At 37.5% G+C, this 24,087-nt stretch overlaps 3 protein-coding genes across 3 annotated transcripts; all 3 read right to left on the bottom strand.

Annotated features, from left to right (window-relative positions):
- Positions 1–25: 25 nt before the first annotated feature.
- On the bottom strand, positions 26–5,750 carry LOC131773789 (uncharacterized). The gene is made up of 2 exons (XM_059089745.2): positions 5,721–5,750; positions 26–4,200 (listed from the first exon to the last, which is right to left on the bottom strand). The coding sequence occupies exon 2, from the start codon at positions 4,185–4,187 to the stop codon at positions 1,302–1,304; it is 2,886 nt and encodes a 961-aa protein (XP_058945728.2). The 5' UTR covers positions 4,188–4,200; positions 5,721–5,750; the 3' UTR covers positions 26–1,301.
- Positions 5,751–7,657: 1,907 nt separating this feature from the next.
- Positions 7,658–10,867, bottom strand: LOC131773766 (uncharacterized). Its single transcript, XM_059089708.2, has 3 exons — positions 10,367–10,867; positions 9,519–9,656; positions 7,658–8,666 (listed from the first exon to the last, which is right to left on the bottom strand). Exons 1-3 carry the CDS (start codon positions 10,677–10,679, stop codon positions 8,185–8,187), a joined length of 933 nt encoding a protein of 310 aa, XP_058945691.2. The 5' UTR covers positions 10,680–10,867; the 3' UTR covers positions 7,658–8,184.
- Positions 10,868–16,153: 5,286 nt separating this feature from the next.
- LOC131773788 (serine/threonine-protein kinase PAK 4) lies at positions 16,154–24,058 on the bottom strand. The gene is made up of 6 exons (XM_059089743.2): positions 23,047–24,058; positions 21,304–21,437; positions 20,283–20,409; positions 19,521–19,646; positions 19,055–19,189; positions 16,154–18,813 (listed from the first exon to the last, which is right to left on the bottom strand). Exons 1-6 carry the CDS (start codon positions 23,893–23,895, stop codon positions 18,652–18,654), a joined length of 1,533 nt encoding a protein of 510 aa, XP_058945726.2. The 5' UTR covers positions 23,896–24,058; the 3' UTR covers positions 16,154–18,651.
- Positions 24,059–24,087: the final 29 nt, after the last annotated feature.

Raw genomic sequence — 24,087 nt, 5'->3', positions numbered from 1 at the left:
CATTTGAACTTCAGAGTACGTGCTGTATTGATTTGTGGGTTTTTTTGTTTGGTGTTTTTTTTTTGTTTGTTTCTTTCACTCTCTTGATAAACTGTGCTGGGAAGAAAGACTGCTGCTCTTTCAATAAAAACAATAAACTATTTACATTCTCTCCTTTGAACTAGTGTCTATGAAAACTACTTTTAAATGGGTAAAGAATTAAGTGTGCGAAACTGTTTTTTGTAGTCTTGTACTGGGCCGATGACAACGTACTCGACATGCCTGGTGTCATTTCTGTTCGTCTCCTAAAATAAGGGAAGATGGATGGAAACTCGCCCCTCAGTGTTGTAGATATTTGACTCCCTGAAACCCAGGAAATGAAGAGATTTTAAGCAAAGCAGTGCCAGTCCTGATCTTGATAGGATCTACAGTCTTCGGGCTTGCATCCTTTTTAGACAGCAATCACCGTGAAAATTGGCATTTGAACATCTGATCTTTCACTCTCTCAATGAACCATGCTAGGAAGTAAGACGGCTCCTCTTTCAATAAAAGCAATAAACTATTTACAGTCTCTCCTTTGAACTAGTGTCTATGAAAACTACTTTTAAGTAGGTAAAGAATTAAGCGGTGTGCGAAAATGTTTTTTGTGACAAGGATAATCTTTTACTAGACCGGTGACAGCGTACTTGACATGCCTGGTGTCATTTCCTTTCGTTCTCTAAAATAAAGGAAGATGCGTGGAAACTCGCCTCTCAAAGTTCGTGCTGTATTGATTTGTTAGTTTTTTTGTTTCGTGGTTTTTTTTTTTGTTTGTTTGTTTCCTTCACTTTCGATGAACTGTGCTGGAAAGACTGCTGCTCTTTCAATAAAAACAGTAAACTATTTACAGTCTCTCCTTTGAACTAGTGTCGATGAAAACTACTTTCAAGTGGGTAAAGAATTTAGCGGTGTGCGGAAATGTTTTTTGTGACAAGGATAGTCTTGTACTAGACCGATGACAGCGTACTTGACATGCTTGGTGTCATTTTCGTTCGTCCTCTGAAATAAAAGAAGATGCGTGGAAACTCGCCCCTCAGTGTTGTAGATATTTAACTCCCTGAAACCCACGAAATGAAGAGCACAGCAATGCTAGTCCTGATCTTGATTGGATCTACAGTCTTCGGGCTTGACATCCTTTTTAGTCGGCAATCATCGCGGTAAAAATTGGCATTTAACATCACGAAAATAAGCTCAGTCTCCATCATTAGCGAATAAATCTCAAGTTTTTAAGGTCTTTGCCACACCAATAATGGTGAAGTTCAAGGTCTTTTTAACGTACCTGCCTACAACAAACTGCAAATGTTACTTTTTACTTTACCTTGCAGTGAAGAGTCTCTGTAAATTATATTCAAGTTGTGGTAACTTGTCGCCACTTTCATATGCCCTTCGCCGTACACTTTTTGTCGTATCTTAAGCGCCATCACGTGGCATTGTTTAGCTTGAACGTACTCTCCAAGGTTGCGGTAAACATTTCCCAGGTTGTTGTAGCTTCCTGCAACGTCAGCGTGCTCCTCGCCGTATATCTTTTTTCTTATTTTCAGTGCCTTCTTGTGATATGCTATTGCTCGATCGTATTGTTGAAGATCATTGTGAACATTCCCCAAGTTATTGTAAGTTCTTGCTGTATCTGCATGTTCTTCTCCGTAAATCTTCTGTGCTATAATCACTGCCTTTTCGTAGTATTCCTTTGCCTCATGATGCCGTCGAAGGTCACTGTAGACAACCCCCATGTTGTTATAGCTTGTTGCTACGTTCGGATGTTCTTCCCCATAAATCTTTTTGGTGATGTTCAATGCCTTCTTGTAGTATACCTTAGCTTCACTGTAGTCTCCAAGCTTTCGAGAGACGTTCCCTAAGTTGTTGTAACAGCCTGCTACAGTGGCATGTTCTTTTCCATAGACAGCTATAGAAATGTTCGTGGATTCTTCAAGGAACAACAACGACAATTCGTACTGGCACTGCAGTGTTAGAACCCTACCGTGAACGGCTAGAATGTCTGCTTTCAACTTTTCAGTTTCTTTGGTGTTGCTCATGTACTCAATGAATGCACAGGCAGATGTAGAAAAGAGAATCGCGTCAGATGGGTTGCTTAGATCACAACAGACAGTGGCGGTTATCGAAAGCCACGCAGCTATACTGGCTGACGTGTTAGAGGACGCTAATGTTTTCACTAAATCACCTCTATTTGCAAGCATAGTGGAGAGAACGTCATGCAGCGCTTTACAATGACTCGTCACTCGCCGCAGCTTTACACATGCATGACCGTTCGTGAATAGCTGGTCATACTCTGAGAGGAGGACCTGGTGCAAACTCCTTATTGCGTCTGGTAAAGCCTTTCGGGTCTCAGGATGAGTTATCCGAGTTGCTTTGAGTACTTCGTGCACTATTTGGTGCATCTTGAAGTACTCTGGAACTTTATCGTCTCCACGTAAGCAAGTGATCAGAGAGGATTTCAAAATCTTTGCTTTGATAAGCTCTTTCGTCGGTCTTTCATGAGTTTCTTTCGTGGATGTGGCTGTGCGAGCTTTGACGAAGCTGACAGCTGCTTCAATTGGAAGGGATTCCGAAGCACACAGAGAAAGAAGATAAAATGTCTGACGAAGAATTTCGTCGTTTTTCGAAGCATTGTTTAAAGCCATCTTTACAGCAGTGGTCATAGTTTTCGAGTAAGCCCCATTTTCCTTAGCAAGAGGTTCTTCAGTACCTTCACGTTCGCCTCGAGAAAATGTTTCCAAATAATCATGCCATGTGTAATTTGGAGAGCCATGTCTAACAACAGCACAAACGTAAAATGCAGCAGCTGCTAAGGCGAGCGGCTGGAATTCAAGAACTTCAACAACCTCCTCCGCCCGCTTATGGTTCGAAATTTGAGATACTTCCTTCAGCAGCTCCAGAGCGTCTTCCCTTTGCATTCCCACGCTTAGTGATTCATGGTAAGTTTGAGGGGCACTTGTTGGAATGGCACTGGTATCTTGGGTTGTGATTAGAATCTGGCCATGACCACACTCTTCGCTAGCAGTCTGGGGGAGATAGCCCAAGACCATGGACAGGTCCTCCACGTTATCAGCGATAATCAACCATTTGAAGAATTGTCTCATTTTAGGAAAAATTAAACTTTTAAGATGATGGATTGTTTCCTTGGGACTGCTATCTTTCGAGGTTGCAAGCTGAGTCAAGGTGTACTCTGTAACTCCCAACTGTTTAGCTAGAGTGATGTAAGAATCCACAAGAGTCTCCAGAGTTTCTGCATTCACGGTTGCCACGAATGTTTGACCGTCACTCTCATCTGATGATGTTCTGAAGAATTCTTGTCCAATCTGACGAGCAATTTGACTTTTCCCACAACCAGGACTGCCTGATAAGTAGATGGTACTAACCATGCCTTTGCATCCATCTTCAAGCTTCTGCATTTGGGTTAAAATTCTTGAAACATCATTTGTACGTTTGACTATTTGATGAGAAGGCTTGAATGGTAGGTGACAGAAAGATACCACTCTGGAATTTATCTCGTCAGAAAGACATTGGATCTGTTCTTGTTCTCGTAGTATGGTGTCTTCTGCCTGCTGTAAATCAAACGTGAGCTTTCGAACCTGCTCTTCTGAGGCATGAAAATTCGACTTTGCTCTCTTTAATTCTTCTTGAAGGTTATTAAGTAAAGCCATAAGGCGATTTACTTCAGAAGTAGGAAAGCTCGTTTGATTTTTGACCTCTTCAATATCACTGATTGGAAGACCCATGGAGCTGAAATCAACCAAAACTCTTCCAATGCTATTGTGAAATTCGGCATCTGTAAATTTGGCCTCGGTAATATGGGCAATGTAATTCCTGAATTCACGAAGATCATTTACATTTGTCCTTACTAACCTGCTTAAGGTTGTCCCAATACTATCTGAGAACAGGATGGCAAAAAACAAACAGCTACAGTCCCACTCTGCGGTGTTACCATTTTTGATCGTTGTCAGTAATCGCGCATTCCTTGAACGACTTTTCTTTGATTCGCTGTTGAAAAAATCGCTACCATTCTGTGTTGTGTCTTTCCATTCTCCAAAGCTTCCTTTGTAACGGACATCCCATTCTGATTTGAATACGCTTCGGAGACTTTTTGGAATCAAGTCAAATACGATGTAACAAATTCGGAAAAAGTTCAACTGTTCTACAGTGTACTCCATCGTGACTGAATTTCTGCGGGGAAAAATCAAATGCACCAAGTTGAAAAAATGCTGACGCGAAAAAATCATTAGCCTGGGATCTAGAGGAAGACCGTTTACTTTGGTGAGTGAGGATGACTCCTTCGTTAAACATTACTATGTAATGACAAGATTTATCACATAATATCAGTAAAAGCAGTTTTCCTTTGATCCCAAACAAATTTTTTAGTCGAATCGTTCACGGCTTTGTTTTATTTGTTTGTTTTCCTTTTATGTGACAGCATTTTTTTATCATCGTGAAGTTGCAAAATCTACTTCTAATACGCATGATCTTCCAGCGACCTCCTCTCTTTAAGAATCACCTCTTTTTTAGGGGAATTGTGTTTTACAATTGCTCTTTTTCCAAACTCTCTGCTATGTTTCTACATGTTTTTTGAAATAAATTTGCTGTCCGAACAACCCAAAAAAGAATGTGTCATTACACCTCTCCCTCCGTGTGAGTTTTGACCATTGAAAAAAAAAACAAATACATTTGTTTAATGCTGTAACCAATTACAGCTGGCTTAAAAAACAGAATTATCCTTTTTACTTTTCTCTTTTCTTTCTTTTCTTCTATTTTTTTGGAGGTGGAGGCGGGGATTGAAATTAGAAGGTTGTTTCGAAATTTAATTAGAAGGTTGAGCTAATTCTTTCGCTTTGCCAAACTAGGCGAAAAGTCATTTTGAAGCAAACCGTTTAGTGCAACCTTCATCAGTAAGCAATAATTTCAGATTATACGAATCTTCGACATCTTCAATCCTCAACTTGCTTAGATTTATCCTTCCTCGCAGCAGGCGTGACTACTCGTGACTTCTTCCTACAGTTACGCAGATGGTCAATATTTCCTATTTACAGCAGATTTCCCTCTCATCCGAGCCAAGAAAAACACTGCATTTTTAAATTATAAATAGATCGCTGAATTACGGCTGTTTCAACTGGACAAGGATGAATTTAAGTCAGTAATTTCCTCTATCTTAATACGATCCAGCCTTGTACGATATAGGATAAATTTTGTTCAGTCTCACTGAAGAAAATGGTAACGTCATTGACAGGAAGAATGAAGTGCGTTGGTCATACATACATACATAAATTCACTCATTTTAGAGGCATTTAAGTTGATTTTGTGCACTTTAAACGAGCGATACCGACAGTCTTTTGATACAGAGCCCACGGTCCCTGTCTTTCTTGAAAACAACTTAAATTTCTCTGTGATGACCCTTACGCGAACTTAATAGTTCATAGAATTTGTTTGTTGCATTCGTTTTAGAGATCCTAAAATCAGTGCCCATAAACAATAGTACAGCGGCACTGAAGCTGTAAAAACAGTAAGGAAGAAATTTTGGAACACTATGTACATCTGGGGGACTAATCCCAAATGAAAACTCCGTCGGTGACACCATATACTACAACTGAATTAATTAAAAACATCTGACACATTTTCCATGTATTCGTCTGAACACAATAACTGTTTTTAAATTCATTCACTCAGGGGTAACTCCTTCTATTCATACTTACTTTAAACGGTTCCGGTAAACATTTCGTATCTCTTTCAGTATCGATCCAAAAAGGAGAGTGTCGGGCAAAGACAGCACGAAGATCGAAAGTAAAGGTCTTAAATTGTGCTGCTTCAGCGTCATACGATATCCTGTATTTCATTTATTCCAGTGGCGTGCGAAAGGTTACGGAAGGAGTACTTACCTACCGGCTTTATTACTCTGAAAATTTCCTATGGGGGAAGGGGCCCCATTATGACAACCAATGACTTTTTAAATGTGGAAAGGCTGAGCTATTTTGGGGAAGTAATTGGATGGTTTCATGCGGTAATCAATCAAATGAAAAGCCCAAGTTTTTTTTTGAATCGGGTTTTTCCCTTTGTCCATCGTCACGCTAACTATATTTAATATAGTTATCGATAATAGCCTTAAACTATAAGCCTTTTCATGATTTAAGTGTTTGATGGGGATAGTTCCCGGCTATTTTAGAAACTTAAAATTGGGTGAAGTATTCACCTATTTTTACATTGAGGCGTATTTTTCCTTCACAAAAGGTTCACTTGTTAACCAAATTTCGCTCATCCAAGGGGCAACATTAAAGTGATAAACCGCTGGATGGTTGAGAATATGTAGAGGAAGTGGGAAAAAGATTTCTGGGATCTGTTTGCCAGATCAGATGTCCAAGAGATGAAGGGAGGGTACTATTGTAAAACGACATTTTATAACCACACTTGTTGCTATCTCTAATCTGATTGACTAAACTTTTGCTACTCAGTAAAGTTGTCTGGTACATCCCACGCCACTACTGACGTGTGGACGTCTTGTATTCTGCCGCATACACCTTTATTGATATCTGACGGGTTATACCAGCAACTAAACTACTCGCTACATCTAGTAACAAACTCGGCTTTTATAAGTGCGGTTGAGGATCTAGAACGTTCCGTACCATTGCAATAGATTCTATTTATATATTGATTCAGGGATGACTCAGCATGACACAGCTACTTCTAGAACATTCTTGAAGGTCACACTACAACTACCACCGGATTATCACGCGATCGCGAGCGCCATGCCTTGGCATATATGAAGATATTTCGGGCCATGTTAGCTTACATCCTGCCCCATTTCTGCGCCACAACTATTTTTATCTTTCCGCCAATTTCACTGTCAAAAACAACCTGGGTGGGCGTTGAAGAAAAGCTCGACAAGTAAGCAGTGTTTTTGCATCATAGCCGGCCTTTAAAGTAAGTAAGAAAAAAAATATCTTGAAATTCTTTACAGGCTCGTTATGTTCTGAGAGATAAGTCCTGGTTTTTCAAATTTGTCCCATTTTTAGTTCGCGTAATACTCGAGTATCCATTATTGTCTTAGCTCTATATTTACGTACATGAATTTTCTATTTCTGGAATGGACTTCCCGTCTCTGAGGTATTATTAGAAACCAATGGAATTGAAAACAACTCCCTTGTTGTCAGAGGTATACGGGGAGATGAGCGTTTAGATAAACAGATCACTCTTGAACGGACTATCTTTATCGATCTCTTTTAGATTGAGTAAACTCCAGACATTCTTATTTTTCATCTACGTCTCTCCCCGTAAAGGAAAGAATGTAGCATACTTTTTTTAACCTTACGTCACGTCGGTCCACCCGAAGTGGTGATAATGGTGAGATGCAATGGAAGCCATACGGCATTAAATACCTTCAATGCGGTTCAATTGTGCTCATCTTATCTTCAAACATGCCACAAACATGCAGAATTTACCTGCATACAATAAAGGAGTCATTCACATGCCAGGCGAACGTATTTGACAGAATTTATTCGGGCTCGAGTTACAGGAGTGAAGATGCTATTTGTTTTTTGCTTTGTTTCTGCTGTTTTTTTTTTTTTTTTTGTTGTTGTGGTTTTGCATTTGTTATGTTTTGGTCTTTTAGATCGAGCTTGAGAGAGAAACCCCAAATGAATGACCACTCCCCAAAACACGTTTATTGAAACAAAACCATCTCAATAATTTAGTCGTGCACTCAACAATTAACAAGGATAAAGTTTCCATATTCCAAAAGGATAATACTAAAAGTGTTAATCATTTGTTCCTTCGTGTTTTTCAGCGATACTTTACCATACAAAAATTCTTATCACTTAAGAAAAATGAAAAGGATTTCTTTATCAGCTCTTTAACCTCTTTACATCTAAGGTTTGTCTTTATAAAAAAAAATGCTACTGAGCTTCATGTGCAGGAGAGTCCATGGTTTTTCCACTAATTTTTCATTTTACGTTGACAAAATACGCTTAGGCTTTTAGCAGGGGCGTAGCTTGGATTTTTCTACGGGGGGGGGTGGGGGGAAGTAACATTGTAATACCAAACTACCCACCTAAAAGTTAACTTCTTCGTGCTATTTGCCACCTGAATTATGAGGTTTGAATGTCGTTATATTTAAGAGCACTCCAGATTTTCACCCATGTTCTGTGCATGTTCCAGAGGGCAGACTCACCCATACCATGCATACACATCAACACAGGTTTTACCGCTATTATCTACCTCTCCGAAGTCTATCCAATTCTGTCCGTACCATATCTGCATCTCTTGGTTGCTCGAGACAGACAATGGATTGACGAGGTTGCGAAAAACCAGCTCAGTTGAATTATGGTGATATCCAGGAAGATTGTAAAAGTGCTCTCTTTTATAATAACCATAATAACCGAAAACAAAAGCTTTCAAGTCTTCGGTAGGGGGCAGAATGGCCTTCTTATTGGCATCTGTGATGATCGTCATCAAAGTTTCTCCATATTCTGGGTGGATGCAGCCCCAGTAGGATGAAATAGTAGAACTGCTGCAGCGCACCGACCCTGACCTGTGAATAAGCTTCATTGTCTTCACATGTCCACTTTTTGTCATTTTGAAGGAACCATGTTGGTCATCTTTGGCTCCAAAGCAGATAGGCTCTTTGCCATTTATCTTCTGCCAACTCCCTGTTGAAAAATAATACGATACACCTACTATTTAAGAAATAGAGAAACCTTGACTGTGCTCTGTTCTGTTGTAAAGCACGCAGGAAGTGGCTAAAGCACTAAGGAAGAGGAGGGAGAAACACGAGACATAGTCGAGTGTTTCTCCACACTTTTTGAGTGCTCTAGCCACTTCGTAAGTGACTAGAGAAATAACTCGGAAAGGACATCAGAGCAAGCTCTTAACTGTTTACTCGAAGGGCGGCCGAGATAATTTCTCAGGCTTGCTTCACTGCGATGACCGGAGATCGCCATGATCAGCTAGCCGCGATGGACCTCTGCATGATCGTAGTCGCTCTTACACCGTCATGACTAGTATATATTTTTTTGTTCTGTTTTATTTTTGAACACGAAACTATACATACTATACGAGTGTTAGCTGTGTTTGTTTTTTGTCACCGTCCTTAATATCGTAACCAATAAAAATATTTGAAAGGCAAAAACCAACAAAATAGCGCCAAATATGTAACTTTGATAAAAGGCTGTTGCAAATAAGTCATAAGCAGTCACTCTATAAATTGTGTCTTTCGGCTTTTATCCAAAACTAATATCTCAATGGCGTACAATTTTCTATAAACGAGAAAATAATACTTGCCAGTGACATTTTTTCTTTTCCTTCACAAGTTTACCTTTCAATAGCACCACTAAAATTAGCACACTGTTACCTTTTTTTTATTATTATTATTATTCTTGTTTTTTATGTTGCAGCAACTCTGTGACTATTTCATTCTTTTCATGAAGTCAAAACTAAAGAAATATGGTGACACCAACAGGATTCAGTTTCATGATGAACTCGGTCCAAATTAAATGACTTACCATCGCAGTAAGCCTCGATGACCCCACCAAAACCATCAGAGTAAATCCAGTATTTCCCATTGGCCATCTCGTCTCCCTCACTCGCTTTGATCTCACCACAAGTTGCTGCTGGAAGGTCCTTGATGGATCCGAGAGGGACTGGGCCGAGAAAAAAACCCAAAACTATGTAAAAGTGACGATAACGACCAATCTCTTTTAGCCTGAGTAGGATGCTGATTCTACTTGTCATGCGCACGTTAAGACAGGAAGTAGTAAAAACATTTCCGGCGGGGATATTCTTTTACCTACGGTAGGTTGTACCTACAGCAATTAGCAAGTGCAACCCTAAAGGTCCTGGTAAGGTCTTTTAAAAGTCGCTCGTGTCTTTTAGGGGTATCAAGATAGCTTATGAGATAGCTTATTTTCTATTCCACAAGCATATTAGAGAGACGGAAAGTAACAAAACTATTACCTTAGGAGAATTTTTTTAGGTAGTATCGCTTCCGTAAAACTCATCCCTGGCCGGCTTGAAGAAGTTTACCACAGTTAGACGAAACGCGTCGGAGAATAAAGAAGTTTTACAACTACGTTCGTAGAGTGCTGCTCACTAGCTTAGTTTCAAAATTTTTTAAAAAAATTTTTTTTAAAAAAGCTGTATTGAGATAATATCAGTAAGCTACCAGGTTTTGAACAGTATGAATTAATGAGTCGTAACTTCTTGGCTAAAAAGATCTTTAAACCAGAGTAGCATCAAACCATGTCTGACTGTCCACCTAGTTGCCTTTTGTACTTTATTATATCAGGTTTTGAAGAATTTATAGCTCAGTGACAAAGTTCATTATCAGTGCAGTTGTGAGGCAAAAGCCTACCTCTATTTTGAGAACGTTTCATGTAAAATTTTTTCCAGTCTGGCACAAAATCTTCTGGTCTTGCCTCCTTTGTACGATTGTTCAGTTCACAGATATTTTGACCAATGACAAAGTTGTAGCTCTGACACCTGATTTCTTTTTCGCACCACAGATAGCACTCCTCAGGGAATCCAACCCGTAATGTTTTAAAGGTGTGACCTCTGAGGAACATTCTTCCGATGGAGTGTTCATTTTCATGACACTGGCCAGTGGCGTTAATGACATAAATCCAGAACATCACAAACATGAATGTCAGCCAGAACTCTGGACTCATTCTGCTTTGAATGCTGTTGTTTCCTAAGAAATCTGTCTACAAATCATAAAGAATTGGATGGATGCACTTGAGAAGTTTGGAGGACACGAGAGAACCGTAGGAGTTAAAGTTAAGCTTCTTGAGTGCGATTTATCTGGGTCCTCGGGAAAAATTGTAGGGAGAAAACTAAAGACGCGAAAATCCACACAACGCTGCGCAACTGATTTTCCGGCCGCATGGAACATTCAACCATGATCTCTTACACCCAGAAAACTTTTAATTTTTCGCTTCTGAGTGGCAAATCTAGCAATTATTTGAATGGAACTTTTGCCTGGAAATATTTCTTTCTTCGCTTAGCGCGCGTGTTATTTGGTAAACCCGACATACGTTCGAACCGACTTTGAAATCTACTGATCCTTAAGCATCTTCTGCTTGGTTTTTTATAAAAACTTCAATTTCTGAATACATTCTAATCAAAACTATCACCTTTTTTTTTCTTTTGGGTTTAGTTTCTTCAACAGTTCTTAATTCAATAGAGCTTGTTTGACTAAAAGACGACTTATTTTAGAGATATTGCGCCCTGCCTTTGACAATTATTTTGCACGAGGAATAACAATATTTAAACACCGGCATAATGATGTCATAAACAAATTGGTTCATACGTCGTCATACTGAGCATTCATCGAGATATGAAGCACTTGGGAAGTTTGGAGGGCACTCAAGAAGCTACAGTTCCTCTCGGCTGCTCCTCAAGCATTTTTTCGAGCATCTTTCGTGCTCTCCAAACTTCCCACGCGCTTTATATCTCGATGAACACCCGCTGGCGTATGAACCAAACGTTATTAAAGATATGGTTAACATTTACCGGTGTTTATTTTTTTACCTTGTAAAATTTTTCCGTTTTTGGACAATGGCTTGAGTGCCAAATTCATCGCAGACTTCAGCAAAAACTAATTGAAACTTATAAATTTAGCTGGTCCTTTCTCAGGAAAATGGTGGTATGATCACTTTGCTGCTATTAAAGTTAGGAGACAGCCAATCGATTGAAAAGAAAATAAAGAAAATCTTCACTTAACCGTACAAGCGGAATATGATGTTTCCAAACACCAAAGTAGGTCATGAAATCGGGGTTAATATCCAACACTACAGCCCTCGAAATCAGATCGGATAAGTAATACATAGATACGCAAATGCTTTAACACTGCGGAATAGCTTCTTACAACATCAGCCTAAATCTGACTGTTTCCTACGTGTTTTGGCCTCATTTAAGTTCCTTTTTTAATAATTTAAGGCTTAAGAAATAAATTTGCACAATTGTATGTTTCCTGTATCTTTTGGCATCATATTACTTCCTTTTTAAATAATTCAGATTCATTTATAGAATTTTAAGGCTTAAGAAATCAGTTTTGCATGACTGTTTTCGCCAAGTTGGTATCGTTTCAATTCCTTTTTCAATAATTCAGATTCATTTTATTCTTCAAAACTTTTCTTTCAGTACATTCGAGTAGTCTAATTTTTTTCAGGAGTCATAAATCGCTCGGAAAACTTATTTTTGAGGAATTCTTGCTTAATAAGATAGAACATTTTGAAACTGGACACACTAAAGAGACTATGATTAAAAGTCCTATGAAACATTATGGTGGAAAGAAATGATTTCAGCTTACGTTCTAAATTCATAGGTTCGCGATAGTCATAGGTTCGTGGAAAGAAAAAACACGTCATTGTGAAGTTGACAAAATTCAGTACCTTTCTATAGACTATACTTCAATGAACAGCCACGATGAGACTATGTCGAATGTGTTCGAAGTGATGCCGACCAAGGAGGTTAGTTTCAAAAGATTTTCATCTGTGGCAAATTTTATCCACGATAGTAATAGGTTCTCTTCACTAAGCACTTGATCGAAAACACTTCCGTAACCCTCGTTGACCAATTATATGGAAAAATTTAAAATGGCATTTTTCGGTAGTTTTAAAACGGCGTCAATTCGTGATTGTAAAAGCCTTTTTGTTTACTACAGGCTCTCTGAGCGTTACGCGTAAACGGTATTTGCATTCTTCCACTCATTTCATGATACAAAGAAATCTTTTTTATCATGATCAAGTATTCTCAGTGGTAAAAAAGATGAAAAATGGAAGAACGAAAAAGATTCCTACCTCACTCACAAAGAGAAGCCTTGATGATTCCTTGAAAATCTGCCGGATGACAATGGAGCCGATAATATTTAATAGTTCTTAGTGACTAGACAATATCGCGCCTGAATAACACATTAAATCAATTATCCTAGGACCTGTAAAGGTTCCGTTCGTCGACCAATCACATGGAAAAGTTTAAAATAGCATTCTTCGGTAGTTTTAAAGCAGCGTCAGTGCTTAATTGCAAAAGCTGAATAACATTTTAAATCAATTATCTTAGGGCCTGTAAGGCTCCACTCAACCAAATCCAACAGAAAACCGTAATGAATGTGTGGGGATTGGACGGGAAGTTGTCGTAAGCCGGTCCGGGAAAACCTTTAAATCCCCGCACTCGCACGAGTCTTTAGGATTTTCCAACAACAGAAGTTCTGTTATTGAAGTTTAATTAAAGAAGAAACAGGTATGAAGAAATGAGTCATGTCTTTCTTTAAACTGTGAATTCCTTGTCCTGACCCAAAATTAGATAGGAAAATATTTTAATCGTACAATCTCTTTGTTTGTAGTCCAGCGCGTTCCCCTCTTGTGTATATTATAGCGGCGTCCTCCTTAGGTTCAAACATAACTCAGTGATCATATGTTAAAATAGTTATTGATTGAGTTTGGGCAATACCGACAGAAAACTCTTTGGCTCGTGGTCGTTAATTACGGACCTCATGCCCAATATTTACCCGTCCGGCCCACCCTCTTAGATAACAAGTTCGTAGTTTGTTTTATAAATAAATTCTACCAATAACAGGAAGTTGACATCTAAAGGTTCTCGCAAATTTTGGCGCCTTTATCAGTAAATTACATTATTTTATATTAATTAAGGAGAAGTTTGAGGTAAGTTTGCATGACTTTCACTTTTCCAATTAACTTTTCATTCGAGTAAAACTACATAAAGAACCCGAAGCTCGTTTCTGTGATTCAGTTAAAACTGTAAATTAATGAGTTATCAGCTATCAAGCTGTTTGGATACCGGTGATAAACTGGCAAGTCGTCAACAAGTTTGTGAACATTGGCTGTTCAATAAATAAAACATACTGGAGAAGCAATAAGAAGGAAGGTGCATAAGACGTCAACATATCCGAGGATTATTCTCTATCACTTCAACCCTAGAAATATAGGAATATCTGAAATTTTCAGCTCTTTTTTCTCATTTCTCTCTCTTATTTTCAACTTAAAGACGCTTTTCAGGAAGGACAAATTCAAAAAGTAATAAAATTTAGGAAAGAGGAAAATGCTTCACCCTCATAGATATTTTGGACTCATCACTGTCGAGCTTTGTACTGGCAGCTCATGTGGAAGACTTTTGTGGCGCGTCCGTGATGCGCCCTGTGAAGGAAAGATGTCTACGTTTCGGCATGACTTAAAAATGTTGTTACGATCACTACCTCTACTGACGATGAATTATTATTGGAGTTCTTTGTTCGCTCTTATTACATCTCTTGATAGGAGATTTATTTAAATTCATTTCTAAAAAATTAACGACGCTGAATGCTCTGTTTACATTTCTAGACAGGGGATGTCTTTTATTCAAAGTAGCTAAATCTTACGTTAAATCTTTCTGCCAATGCTAAACTTTGTTATGGAGAACGTGCATTCCTTACACTTCATTTGTTTTATACTCCATTCACACCAAAACTTAAACATATTTTAAAGCTGTTTTGTTAAACACAGTTTAATTTCAATTTTTTTTCTTCATAGAAGCTGCTTGAACCATTGTTTGTTATCTTCAGATGTAGCCTATTGAAAATACAAGTCAGAAATTACTTGAATCGTTTGGAAAATTCAGTTTATCAGTTCTCTGTTTCCGATTTTCATTCAGTTAAACACGGTTTAACTATATATGTTTTTCTGGTGTGACTGGGGTACCAGAGGCGCCAGTGCTCGACTATAACTTTTTAACTAATTAGCCATTATATTACAAGATGGCGGCCTATCCGTAAACTACTGGGTCCTACTAGTGTCCTGTCCTTTTGAGTTCACAGACTAAACACAGATGAAGTTATCGATCGCAAAATGCGAATTAAGTTTCTTTTGTTAATATCCTCTGTCACGATCAACTAAAACTGATTTTTTCTTTATTTGTCTTTTCAAAACCTGTTCTACCTCGACTAGCCCAGTGGTTAGTTGTTCTGAAATTTTACGAACCCAGACCCATTTTTTACTAGCCCAAATGAGATTCAATAAATTGCACGTTTTCAACACAAATTTAGTCATAAAAGTCACAATTTCCTCAATTTGATTGGTTTAAAAAACTCACATTTTCCAGTCATTCACTCGCCAAGTTCTTATCGGACAGTTCAATAAGCCAATCACATTCAAAATTGTAGTTTTAATCAACCAATCACGTTTAAAGTTGTAGATGCAAATGAGTCTTTGTCTTACTCACATTTACCTGAACCTGGTATTCTGGAAATGTGGAGATATGGAAATCTGGAAGCATGCAAATGATATTTCCACATTTCAACATTTCAACATTTCAACATTTCCAGACTACCAAGATAAGATACGTGCGAGTAAGCTAATCACACATCACACATTTTCACGTTTCAAGGTTACTCAGAGGTAATTAATTCTATGTGCAGCACATTCCATTGTGATGAAGTGTTCTATGCTCTTCTACTCCGAGTAAAATCGCAAGGGGTTTTCCGTGATCGAGGATCTCATCGGGGTAAATCGTTAGCCGTGAAACTGCAGAAAAAAAAACAGCAGTTGGGCGTAAAAATTGACAAATTTTAACCGTTAGCTGTAAAATTACCAAAATTCTAACCGTTTACCGTAAAAGCCATCACCACACCTTCCTAATAGGAAACAGACCTTACCAGACCTTCAAAGTCGGAAGTAGTCCGAAATATTGCTTACCTGAAGTGAATCTGACATTTCGAATCAAGAGGTCGTTTATGACACCAACAGAACTCTACACAATCACGTGAAATCTACAATTTATCAAAGATCCACGAGCTTGATGCCTTGAAACCACTCCATGTAAGAAAGATAAACGATCTGGTCATTATTTTTCTTGACGACTTTCTATCAAAGTAAACCAAAGCAATCTATAATCATATTCTTTTTTTCTGATTTTGAGAAGAATCGAGTTCAGTTAGATCATTTCCTTCTCAGGGTATGGAGGAACAAGGGGGGTTGGAAGAGTTTGACCCCCAATTAGAAAAAAACTGCACTCGTATTCCAACATGAGGAAACCAGACATAACTGATTGTAACCACTTGCGAGGATTGCAGTAGCGGATCTAAGGGAGGGGCCCGGGGGGGCTCGCCCACCGCCCCCTTATTTTGGGTAAAAAAACAAACCACACTTGCTCAGAATTCAGGCATTTTAATGTAAAAAAATACAAACCACTTCTAAGTCTGTCCTATTTACATCGTGAAACCCATAAAATTGAAATTAATTATGATTAAAAAAAAAAGGTTCAGTGGTCTAAAAAATTAAGATTAGATCTGTGTACTGTCCATGGCATACAACATGGTTCACTTAAAAACTAAAGGAAATTTCATCTAAAATTAATCGCAGCATTAATTGCAAAGCCACTGCGGCGATTAAATAGCTTGCTGGTTGTTTAATTTGATTGTTAAAATGGCTGCATTATTGAAACACTACTTATAACTTTATGAAAGGTTCCTTAAATGAAAACATGTAATTTCGGAAACATCGTGAAGAACGCTACTAGCATTAACTGAGACCACACATTTCTACCAAAATGAATACTTAATCTGATGTAAAATATGAAAAGGCCCTCTGAATCGGGACACGATTTTAGCTCGGAAAATATACTTCCCCTCAGAGGTTTCTTCTCAAATACATCAAAAGTGGCTTATGCTGTAGTCTAAAGCACTTAGTACACAAGTTCTAAAATCTTGAAAAACATAAAACAGCAAGGAGTCTCATAATGAAACCTGGAAAATTCGTCACTTCTATCTTGCGTTTGTATCTCTTGCACTAAACTTGACCTGGAGGCTTCCTTCCAACTACAACAAAGCCATAATTTCTAGAGACCTTCTCGTTTTGTTACATAAGAGTAGGTTTTTGCAAGCCTTGCTGTCATTTTGCTTCATATAGAGTAAACCAGCCAAGTTTTCATAATTCGAAATGACAAAAAATGGCTAATCTGGGATATAATGCACCCTTTGCAGTGCTTGAGCTGTTGTACTGCATGCATTTTGGTTACTTTTGCAGGCTAACACCCTCGTAATTAAAAAAAATATTATTTTCTATTCACCAGAAAAAGACAGCCATGTGATATGTTCATGAAACATTAGCTCTCATAACTATTTCGCATGATGTCATTTCTTAAAGTAACTTCCCAAAGCCTTAACCCTTTAACTCCCAAGATCTTATTAGCAATTCTCCTTACTGTCTGCCATACAGTTCTTGTGATGTTACCTTGGAGAATTTGGTATTAGATCAACTTGTAGTCCCCTAATTGATATTTCTCTTTATTCTCATCACTTGTCTGCTTGAAATTGTATGGATAATGTAGGGAGAAATTCTGTCTTGGTCACACATGGGAGTTGAAGGGTTAAATTAATACAATGGACTAAATACTGCAGTGAATCACCAGATTTTCCCAATTAACCCTTAACTCCCAAGATCTCATTAGTAATTCTCCTTACTGTCTGCCATACAGTTCTTGTGATGTTAGTTTGGAGAATTGGTATTGGATCAACTTATAATCCCCTAATTGATATTTTCTTTACTCTTGTCATTTGTCTGCTTGATATTGCATTGATATAGTAAGGATAAATTCTGTCTTGGTCACTCATGGGAGTTAAAGGGTTAACATTAATTTTCTTTCAGAAAAGGCAAATCCCTTGAGAAAACAAGACTTCAATTCTCCTAATCTCATGAAAGAAGAACCCAAAATGACATCAAAAAGAGATTTGGGTACTAGCCAAAAACTTCTTGATGAGATTTTTGACCAACAAATCTCACCTTAAGTCTTAAGACACCTAGACATTAATGAAGGTAAAAAAATGTATATTAACTGCTTTCATTTCTTTGGCCATCACTTTCAGTTCTACGCAGGCTTAAAAATTTTAAAGCAAGCCATACAACAACCAGATTGGTCAATATACATTGTGTAGAGGTATTTACATGTACGTGTCTTGAATAATTTTACAAATTGAATCTGAACTGTTGATTATAAATGACATTCCATTGACTTATTATTCATTTTTGGTGAAATTTTACTACAAAGATTGCATAGCACTAAAAATAACACTTTGATGCACTTTCACTGATAGCTCGGCACCCAGCTACATTGAAAGGTATGTTTGTTGCAGTTTGAATAATTTCAGGTTAAAATGACTTCACAAGAGTTTGACTCCTATTTCACTTTGTTTAATGACCATCAATAGTAATTTACCTAGAACATTAAATTTTTGGGAAAAAAAAACTATTCAAACCAGCTTAAATCATTTTGACTTGAAATTCACTTTCCACAACAACCTCAGTGCATCTTTTCACTACTAACAACCATCACTGCTAATATGGCCACCTTCTAATTTGGACAAACTTTTTAGGTCCTAAAATAGGAAGGTACTCCAGTCAATCCCACACTTAACAAACCTGTATTTGATTGATGACCACATTTTGGACATCCAACAGTAGCCATCATAGGAAGGTACAACTGTGAAAAACCAATTGCTTTGCTATAGCAAACTAAAGTCTGTAAGACTTGTTTCCAAGACTTGAGGGAGGACAAGTTACATTGTGAAAAAATCATAGAGACCAACATTCTGATGAGAAGTTTGCCTTGCTGGGAGAGAAATCCTTATATTTCCTGTTTAGCTCTTCTTGGCTAGCAAACACTATGTCTGAAACTTTTCATCATGTCAGCAAGAGATGTTGAGTTTGCTGAGCTACGAATGAAAGAATGATTTAGAAGTTCAAAGGCGGAAGCTCTTTTCACTGGATCACGATCCAAAGTCCTTTCCAAAAATGACAGCATTCTAGGAGACATCTGCAAAACAAGAGAGATAGATGCAAAATACTTAGCCATGCATCTGTTAAGGTAATCAAGATCTGTTAAGAATCAATCAGAACATGTGTAGCATTCAGCTCATTATATGTTGATTGAATGTTTACAGTAACTGTGGCCTCAACTCTTCAATTATTGACAGTTAATACATCTTTTAGTAACACAGGCACTATCATTTTTTTTAAAAATCTATTATCAGATTTTCTAGTTATAGCCCACTCACCTCATTACTCATACTTGAGATTGGTGGATCCAAGTCTCGTAATTTCCTCATGGCCTGTAATGGCGGCTCACTAAAATAAGGAGGTTCTCCTTCAATCATCTCAAGAACCATAATCCCAAGAGACCAAATATCAGCCTTGTGGAAGGAAAAACAACGAAATCAAGGAAGTTTTAATATCCAAAATAAAACCAGAAATATAAAAAGAAAACTATATCATTACATTTCTACTGGGGGAAATGATTTAAAGATCTCAATGAAACCATGACTTGAACAAAGGTTTATACTACATAAAAATATAATTTTTTTTCCAATTGCAAGGTTGTGATTTTTGTTCATTCATGTATGTTAAGTGAAATTTAACTTTACAATAATAAATTAACTGAACTGTTATTGTCACAGTAATAATGAAGGTTATAAAATCTGAAAAATAAAAAATAAATTGTGAGAGTTTTGGCTATTTTCTTACCTCTGTGCCATATGGTTTTCTTGATATCACCTCTGGTGCCATCCAGTATGGAGTGCCAACAAGAGACTTTCTTCTAGGCATATCATCAGTGACTTGTGCACAAAAACCAAAGTCAGAGAGCTTTACCTATAAAATAAATAGTAAAAAAAAAAAAATGAATAAAAAATTGCCATGTTTGACTTCATGTAAAATAATACAATGCAATGAGTCTGCTAGACTTCAAATTATCTTCAGTTGGTAATGATCTCTGGTATTCCAGTTGTAATTAATACCTTGAGGTATGGTGCAGTTTGTTTGAACAAAAATTCACTGATTTGTTTCCCTGGGTGTTTTGTTCTTATATAAAATTTTACTTATTAATAACCCACATTAAAAAAAATAAAGCCAAACTATTTTGCCATTTACCCCTTAACTCAAAGAAGTGATAAACATGTAACTTCTCCCTATAATATCCATACATTGTCCAGCAAACATGTGATGAAATACTCATACTAATCAGTTAAAAGTTCTTATTTCGATCAAACACCAAATTCTCTTACTAGCTTACAAAGAAATGTGTAGCAGTTATAGGGAAGAAGTAAGAACCAGATCTTAAGAGTTAGAGGATTGACAAATTACTATCATTGTCTGGCTGTAATTTGATGTGTATGATTTTCATGAAAAGAAGAAAACTGGTAAACCAAAACATACTGAAAAAACTCTTGGATAGAGTACCATATGGATAAAATTGTGTCTTAATAGACTCAAGTATTCCTGACATACCTGCCCACTTGTAGTGAGCAAAATGCTGTCACTCTTGATATCTCGGTGGATGACTCCCTGAGGATGCAGGAAAGCCAGAGCTTTTAACACAGAACGGCACACACAAGATACCTGTTCCTCTGACAGACTGAGGAAAAAAATTAAATAAACATGCTTGTTATAAAAGTTATTTGATAATTTTCATGTATATACAGTTGTGCAGTAACATTGCTACATTGCTATAGCCAACATTTAAGCTTTCAGCAGATGACTGGATTATGCAACTGACATTTATATGCTAGTGTATTCCTGTTTAAATCAATGACAAAATTATTGACACATTTCCACTGAAATCCCAATATTCTGGAATTTAGTATACCAATTCTATCCATGATACCCTGCATTTTGTTTACTCTGACTGTACAATAATGATTGGAGATGGGAGGCATTGTCACAAACCATGATTCATTTTGAAATTTCTAAATAATTCCTAAAAAGTGACTAAATGGATGTTATATGTGTCAACTAATTTTATCCCAGATTGTTACATACATGTAAAAGTATACTCCTTTTAGCAGAAGCCAAGCAAGTTTGAACATACAATGTATCTCTAAATACTAACTGAGTTCAAGGGCTGTAATGTTATGGACCACATGTTTTTTATTCAGATTTAGGGCCCTAACAGTTGAAGCTTGTACACTACATTGTTTTTTCTGTATTTTACTGGTTTTGAATCAAGCTTCAAAACTTCATAATAAATTGAGTTCCTATCTCTAAAAAGGGAAAAGCCAGAGAGGAGCTTATATCCAGGGGGAGGGGGAGGGGGCTTTTGATAAAATTTTCTTTTCGCTGATAACAAGTAGATGGGCCTATAGCCAGGGGGGTGAGGAGTTGGTTTCATAAATGGAAGGGCGAATTAACAACTGGTTATGGTAGGTCATTGATTTATTAAAATCTTCCTTGCCCATGCAGCAAACTTACAATCCTTGTACAAGCATAGCTTTCAGCAATTACTTAATTATCAAAATATACTTCTCCTCACTTTGTATGAGTGATGATATCTGTTAATGATCCTCCCTCGAGAAATTCCATCACCACCCACAGCTCATCTGCCACAAGGTAACTTCCATACATTTCTACAATGTTAGGATGGGGATAATCCCTCATGATCACGACCTAAAAACCAGCATACAAAACATATCTTAGATTGGAATAAACTCAGCATAAACATTGCCTTTTATTGGTAGCCAAGATTTACAATCCTGGACTGGGAAGTGCAAAGCTGGGTTAAGATAACCCAGGATAAGTTTGAAATCTGATTTCTGATCTGAAAACTTCAAAAGAAAATTTAGTCAAATTCTTTGTCTTTTTGTTGACAATATGATTATTGGATGCTCTACTAAGAATACAGAAAATTAACATTCTAACCCATTAGCTAAGCTTGGCCACATTATATAAAATTTAGGCCTGTACTTTCTTACTGAAATAAATTGAATTTGAGTTTTCTAACACAAACAAAAACCCTGACATAGGCCAATGAAGAAAAACCCATAAGAATTGTTCACATAACAGTGCTTCCTTAGTACATTAGTCCACAGAATATTGAGGCCTGAATCACCAGGGGAAATTTATCATCATACTCCAATTGCAAACAAAAAGAAAACAATTCAGAAAAAATCAAAATTAACTTAGAATAAAATAAAGAATATATTGTTAGGCCTGTTGAGTGAGATGGAGAAATAAAGATGTACAGTAATGATTAACAAGAATCTCCTTGAAAATTTTCTAGAAACACCGGTAAGAAGAATGTTGAACTCAAGAATCCTTTAGACTGTTGGCATGAGCTCCAGTGTTGTGGAATACATGATACATAATAAACACATAAAACTAAATAGAATTCACAGCCATGTTTTTGTATACTCAAAGGCAGTCACCTAAATACTGCATTTTTTCTTTCACTGATAACAAAAGTATATATTTTATTTGCATTGTCAAATCCAATCTTATTAATCCGTTTCCATCGATAAACAATAGGCAAACATTCAAGTAACGGTGTGAACATGAAGCAAAAATTACCTCTGAATTAAAAAAGGAATTTGCGATGCATTTACCAAGTTGTGAGTAAAAATTGTGAAAAATACTTCGTAAGAAAACAGAACACGTTTTAAGTAATTGTCTAACATTGAAAATAACCTTTTGGCAAACACTACTGTAATGAATATCCAATTAGGAAGATAACCGTTCATTGATGTGGTTAGTTACCAAAATATTTCAGCACACACTTAGAACACTATTAAACTAACTGAATTCTTGTGAACCCAGGGGATCGTATCGTAAACCACAAAATCGTTAAACTGTACCTTCACGCGTAAAAATAATTCATCAGTGGAAGATCGTTCAATATTTATCACGCAATAATAACATGCAACACTCGAACGATCAGAGATAATAACCTAAGAATTATCATATGTCAATTTACTAGGAAACTTCGCAATTTCGACCTTACATCTTAGTTTATAAAAGCAATAAATTTTCGCCAATGACAATAGCCCCTTATGATGTATAACCACTGTAAAACAACTAACTCTGTTAGCTGTTATATACAGTGTAATCCGTGACCACACTTCAGACGACGACATTTGATACAAAACGGACATCGCTTAGAAACTAATCGAATTCCGCATATCGCATTTTTGAGACAGCAATCGAATTTATTTAGAACCGATAGAAATGTGCAATTCCCTAAAAAAATAAAGCTGGATCATTCGCTGTTAAGCTTACGTACCTCATTAAATAGGAGTTCTCTTCGTTGTTGTTTTTTCAAATCCATTTTCTTCACTGCAACTTGGCGTTTTGTTTTGTTATCTCGAGCAAGACAGACAACCCCGGTCGAGCCCTCGCCGATTTTAATAAAATTGTCCAGATACTCCGGAGGACCAGTTGAAGTTACAACTACTTCTAGCGCTTTTCGAAACTGCTCATGACTGACTGGGGAATCAGAGTACATGAGTCTTGTCTTGGAAGAGCTTCGGAGGTCTTCGCCATTGTTTTCTCCAGAGTCTGTGCTCGCCGAGCCATAATCAGAACTTGCTGAAGTCTCTCTTTCTATAGCAGGGATCTTTTGCTGTCGATTGATTTCCCTGCCATTGTGCGAGCGTTCGTAGCCTTGAGAAAATCGACGGTTGTTTTCTTCGGGATGTTCTCGAATATATTCCGCCCGTGGAACTTTCCCGTTAAACGCGCGCGTGGAATTCACGTCTTCGGAAAGTTCTGTACTCGTTCTCTCTCGCCTTCTGGCCGAAGGCCTTGAGCCTTGATTGACTCGGAATGAATTGCGAAGTGAATTTGAGCGAGAAACAGAAATAACTTTCGAGGCAGGACCCTTTGACTCAGAGTTCAGTAGACTCCACTGAGATTTTCTCAGTGGCGAAACTTGAGTGATTATTTCTGGATCGACAATCGGTTTAGGTCTGTTTTGTGATTCCCTCTGTATTCCAAGCAGTGCTTCCCACTGTGGCGGTAGACCGATAAATTTGCCCGTACTGTTATCATATCCAGTGTGAAATCGATGTTCAAAGTTCTGAGGTTCAGAAATCTCAACCCGCTTACGTTTCTTAAACAAACGCTTGAACATCTTGGCAGGGAGCAATTAAAGCCAGCCGTGGAAAGGTGCACCAGGTTGAATCACGATTTCGCCTTCTTGAACCGGTTGGAAAAGAACTATAAGATCAATAAGAATTTAGATCCAGGAAGAAATTCGACCTCACAACCCATTACAGCCATAGAATACCTTCCCATGTCCGTTACACTCGGAATCGGAAAATTC

This window comes from Pocillopora verrucosa, chromosome 13 (genome assembly GCF_036669915.1).
Source record: "Pocillopora verrucosa isolate sample1 chromosome 13, ASM3666991v2, whole genome shotgun sequence".
Taxonomy (NCBI): Eukaryota; Metazoa; Cnidaria; class Anthozoa; order Scleractinia; family Pocilloporidae; genus Pocillopora; species Pocillopora verrucosa.
This window is presented reverse-complemented; position numbering and strand designations above follow the sequence as displayed.

Excerpts from the sequence above, each read along its gene's own strand:
- LOC131773789 (XM_059089745.2), bottom strand. The coding sequence starts at position 4,187 with ATGGAGTACACTGTAGAACAGTTGAACTTTTTCCGAATTTGTTACATC.
- LOC131773766 (XM_059089708.2), bottom strand. The coding sequence starts at position 10,679 with ATGAGTCCAGAGTTCTGGCTGACATTCATGTTTGTGATGTTCTGGATT. Across the intron at positions 9,657-10,366 it reads GAAACGTTCTCAAAATAGAG|TCCCTCTCGGATCCATCAAG; the intron begins GTAGGCTTTTGC and ends TTCTCGGCCCAG. Across the intron at positions 8,667-9,518 it reads CATCGAGGCTTACTGCGATG|GGAGTTGGCAGAAGATAAAT; the intron begins GTAAGTCATTTA and ends ATTTTTCAACAG.
- LOC131773788 (XM_059089743.2), bottom strand. The coding sequence starts at position 23,895 with ATGTTCAAGCGTTTGTTTAAGAAACGTAAGCGGGTTGAGATTTCTGAA. Across the intron at positions 21,438-23,046 it reads GAGAACTCCTATTTAATGAG|GTCGTGATCATGAGGGATTA; the intron begins GTACGTAAGCTT and ends GCTGGTTTTTAG. Across the intron at positions 20,410-21,303 it reads GATATCATCACTCATACAAA|TCTGTCAGAGGAACAGGTAT; the intron begins GTGAGGAGAAGT and ends TTTTTTCCTCAG.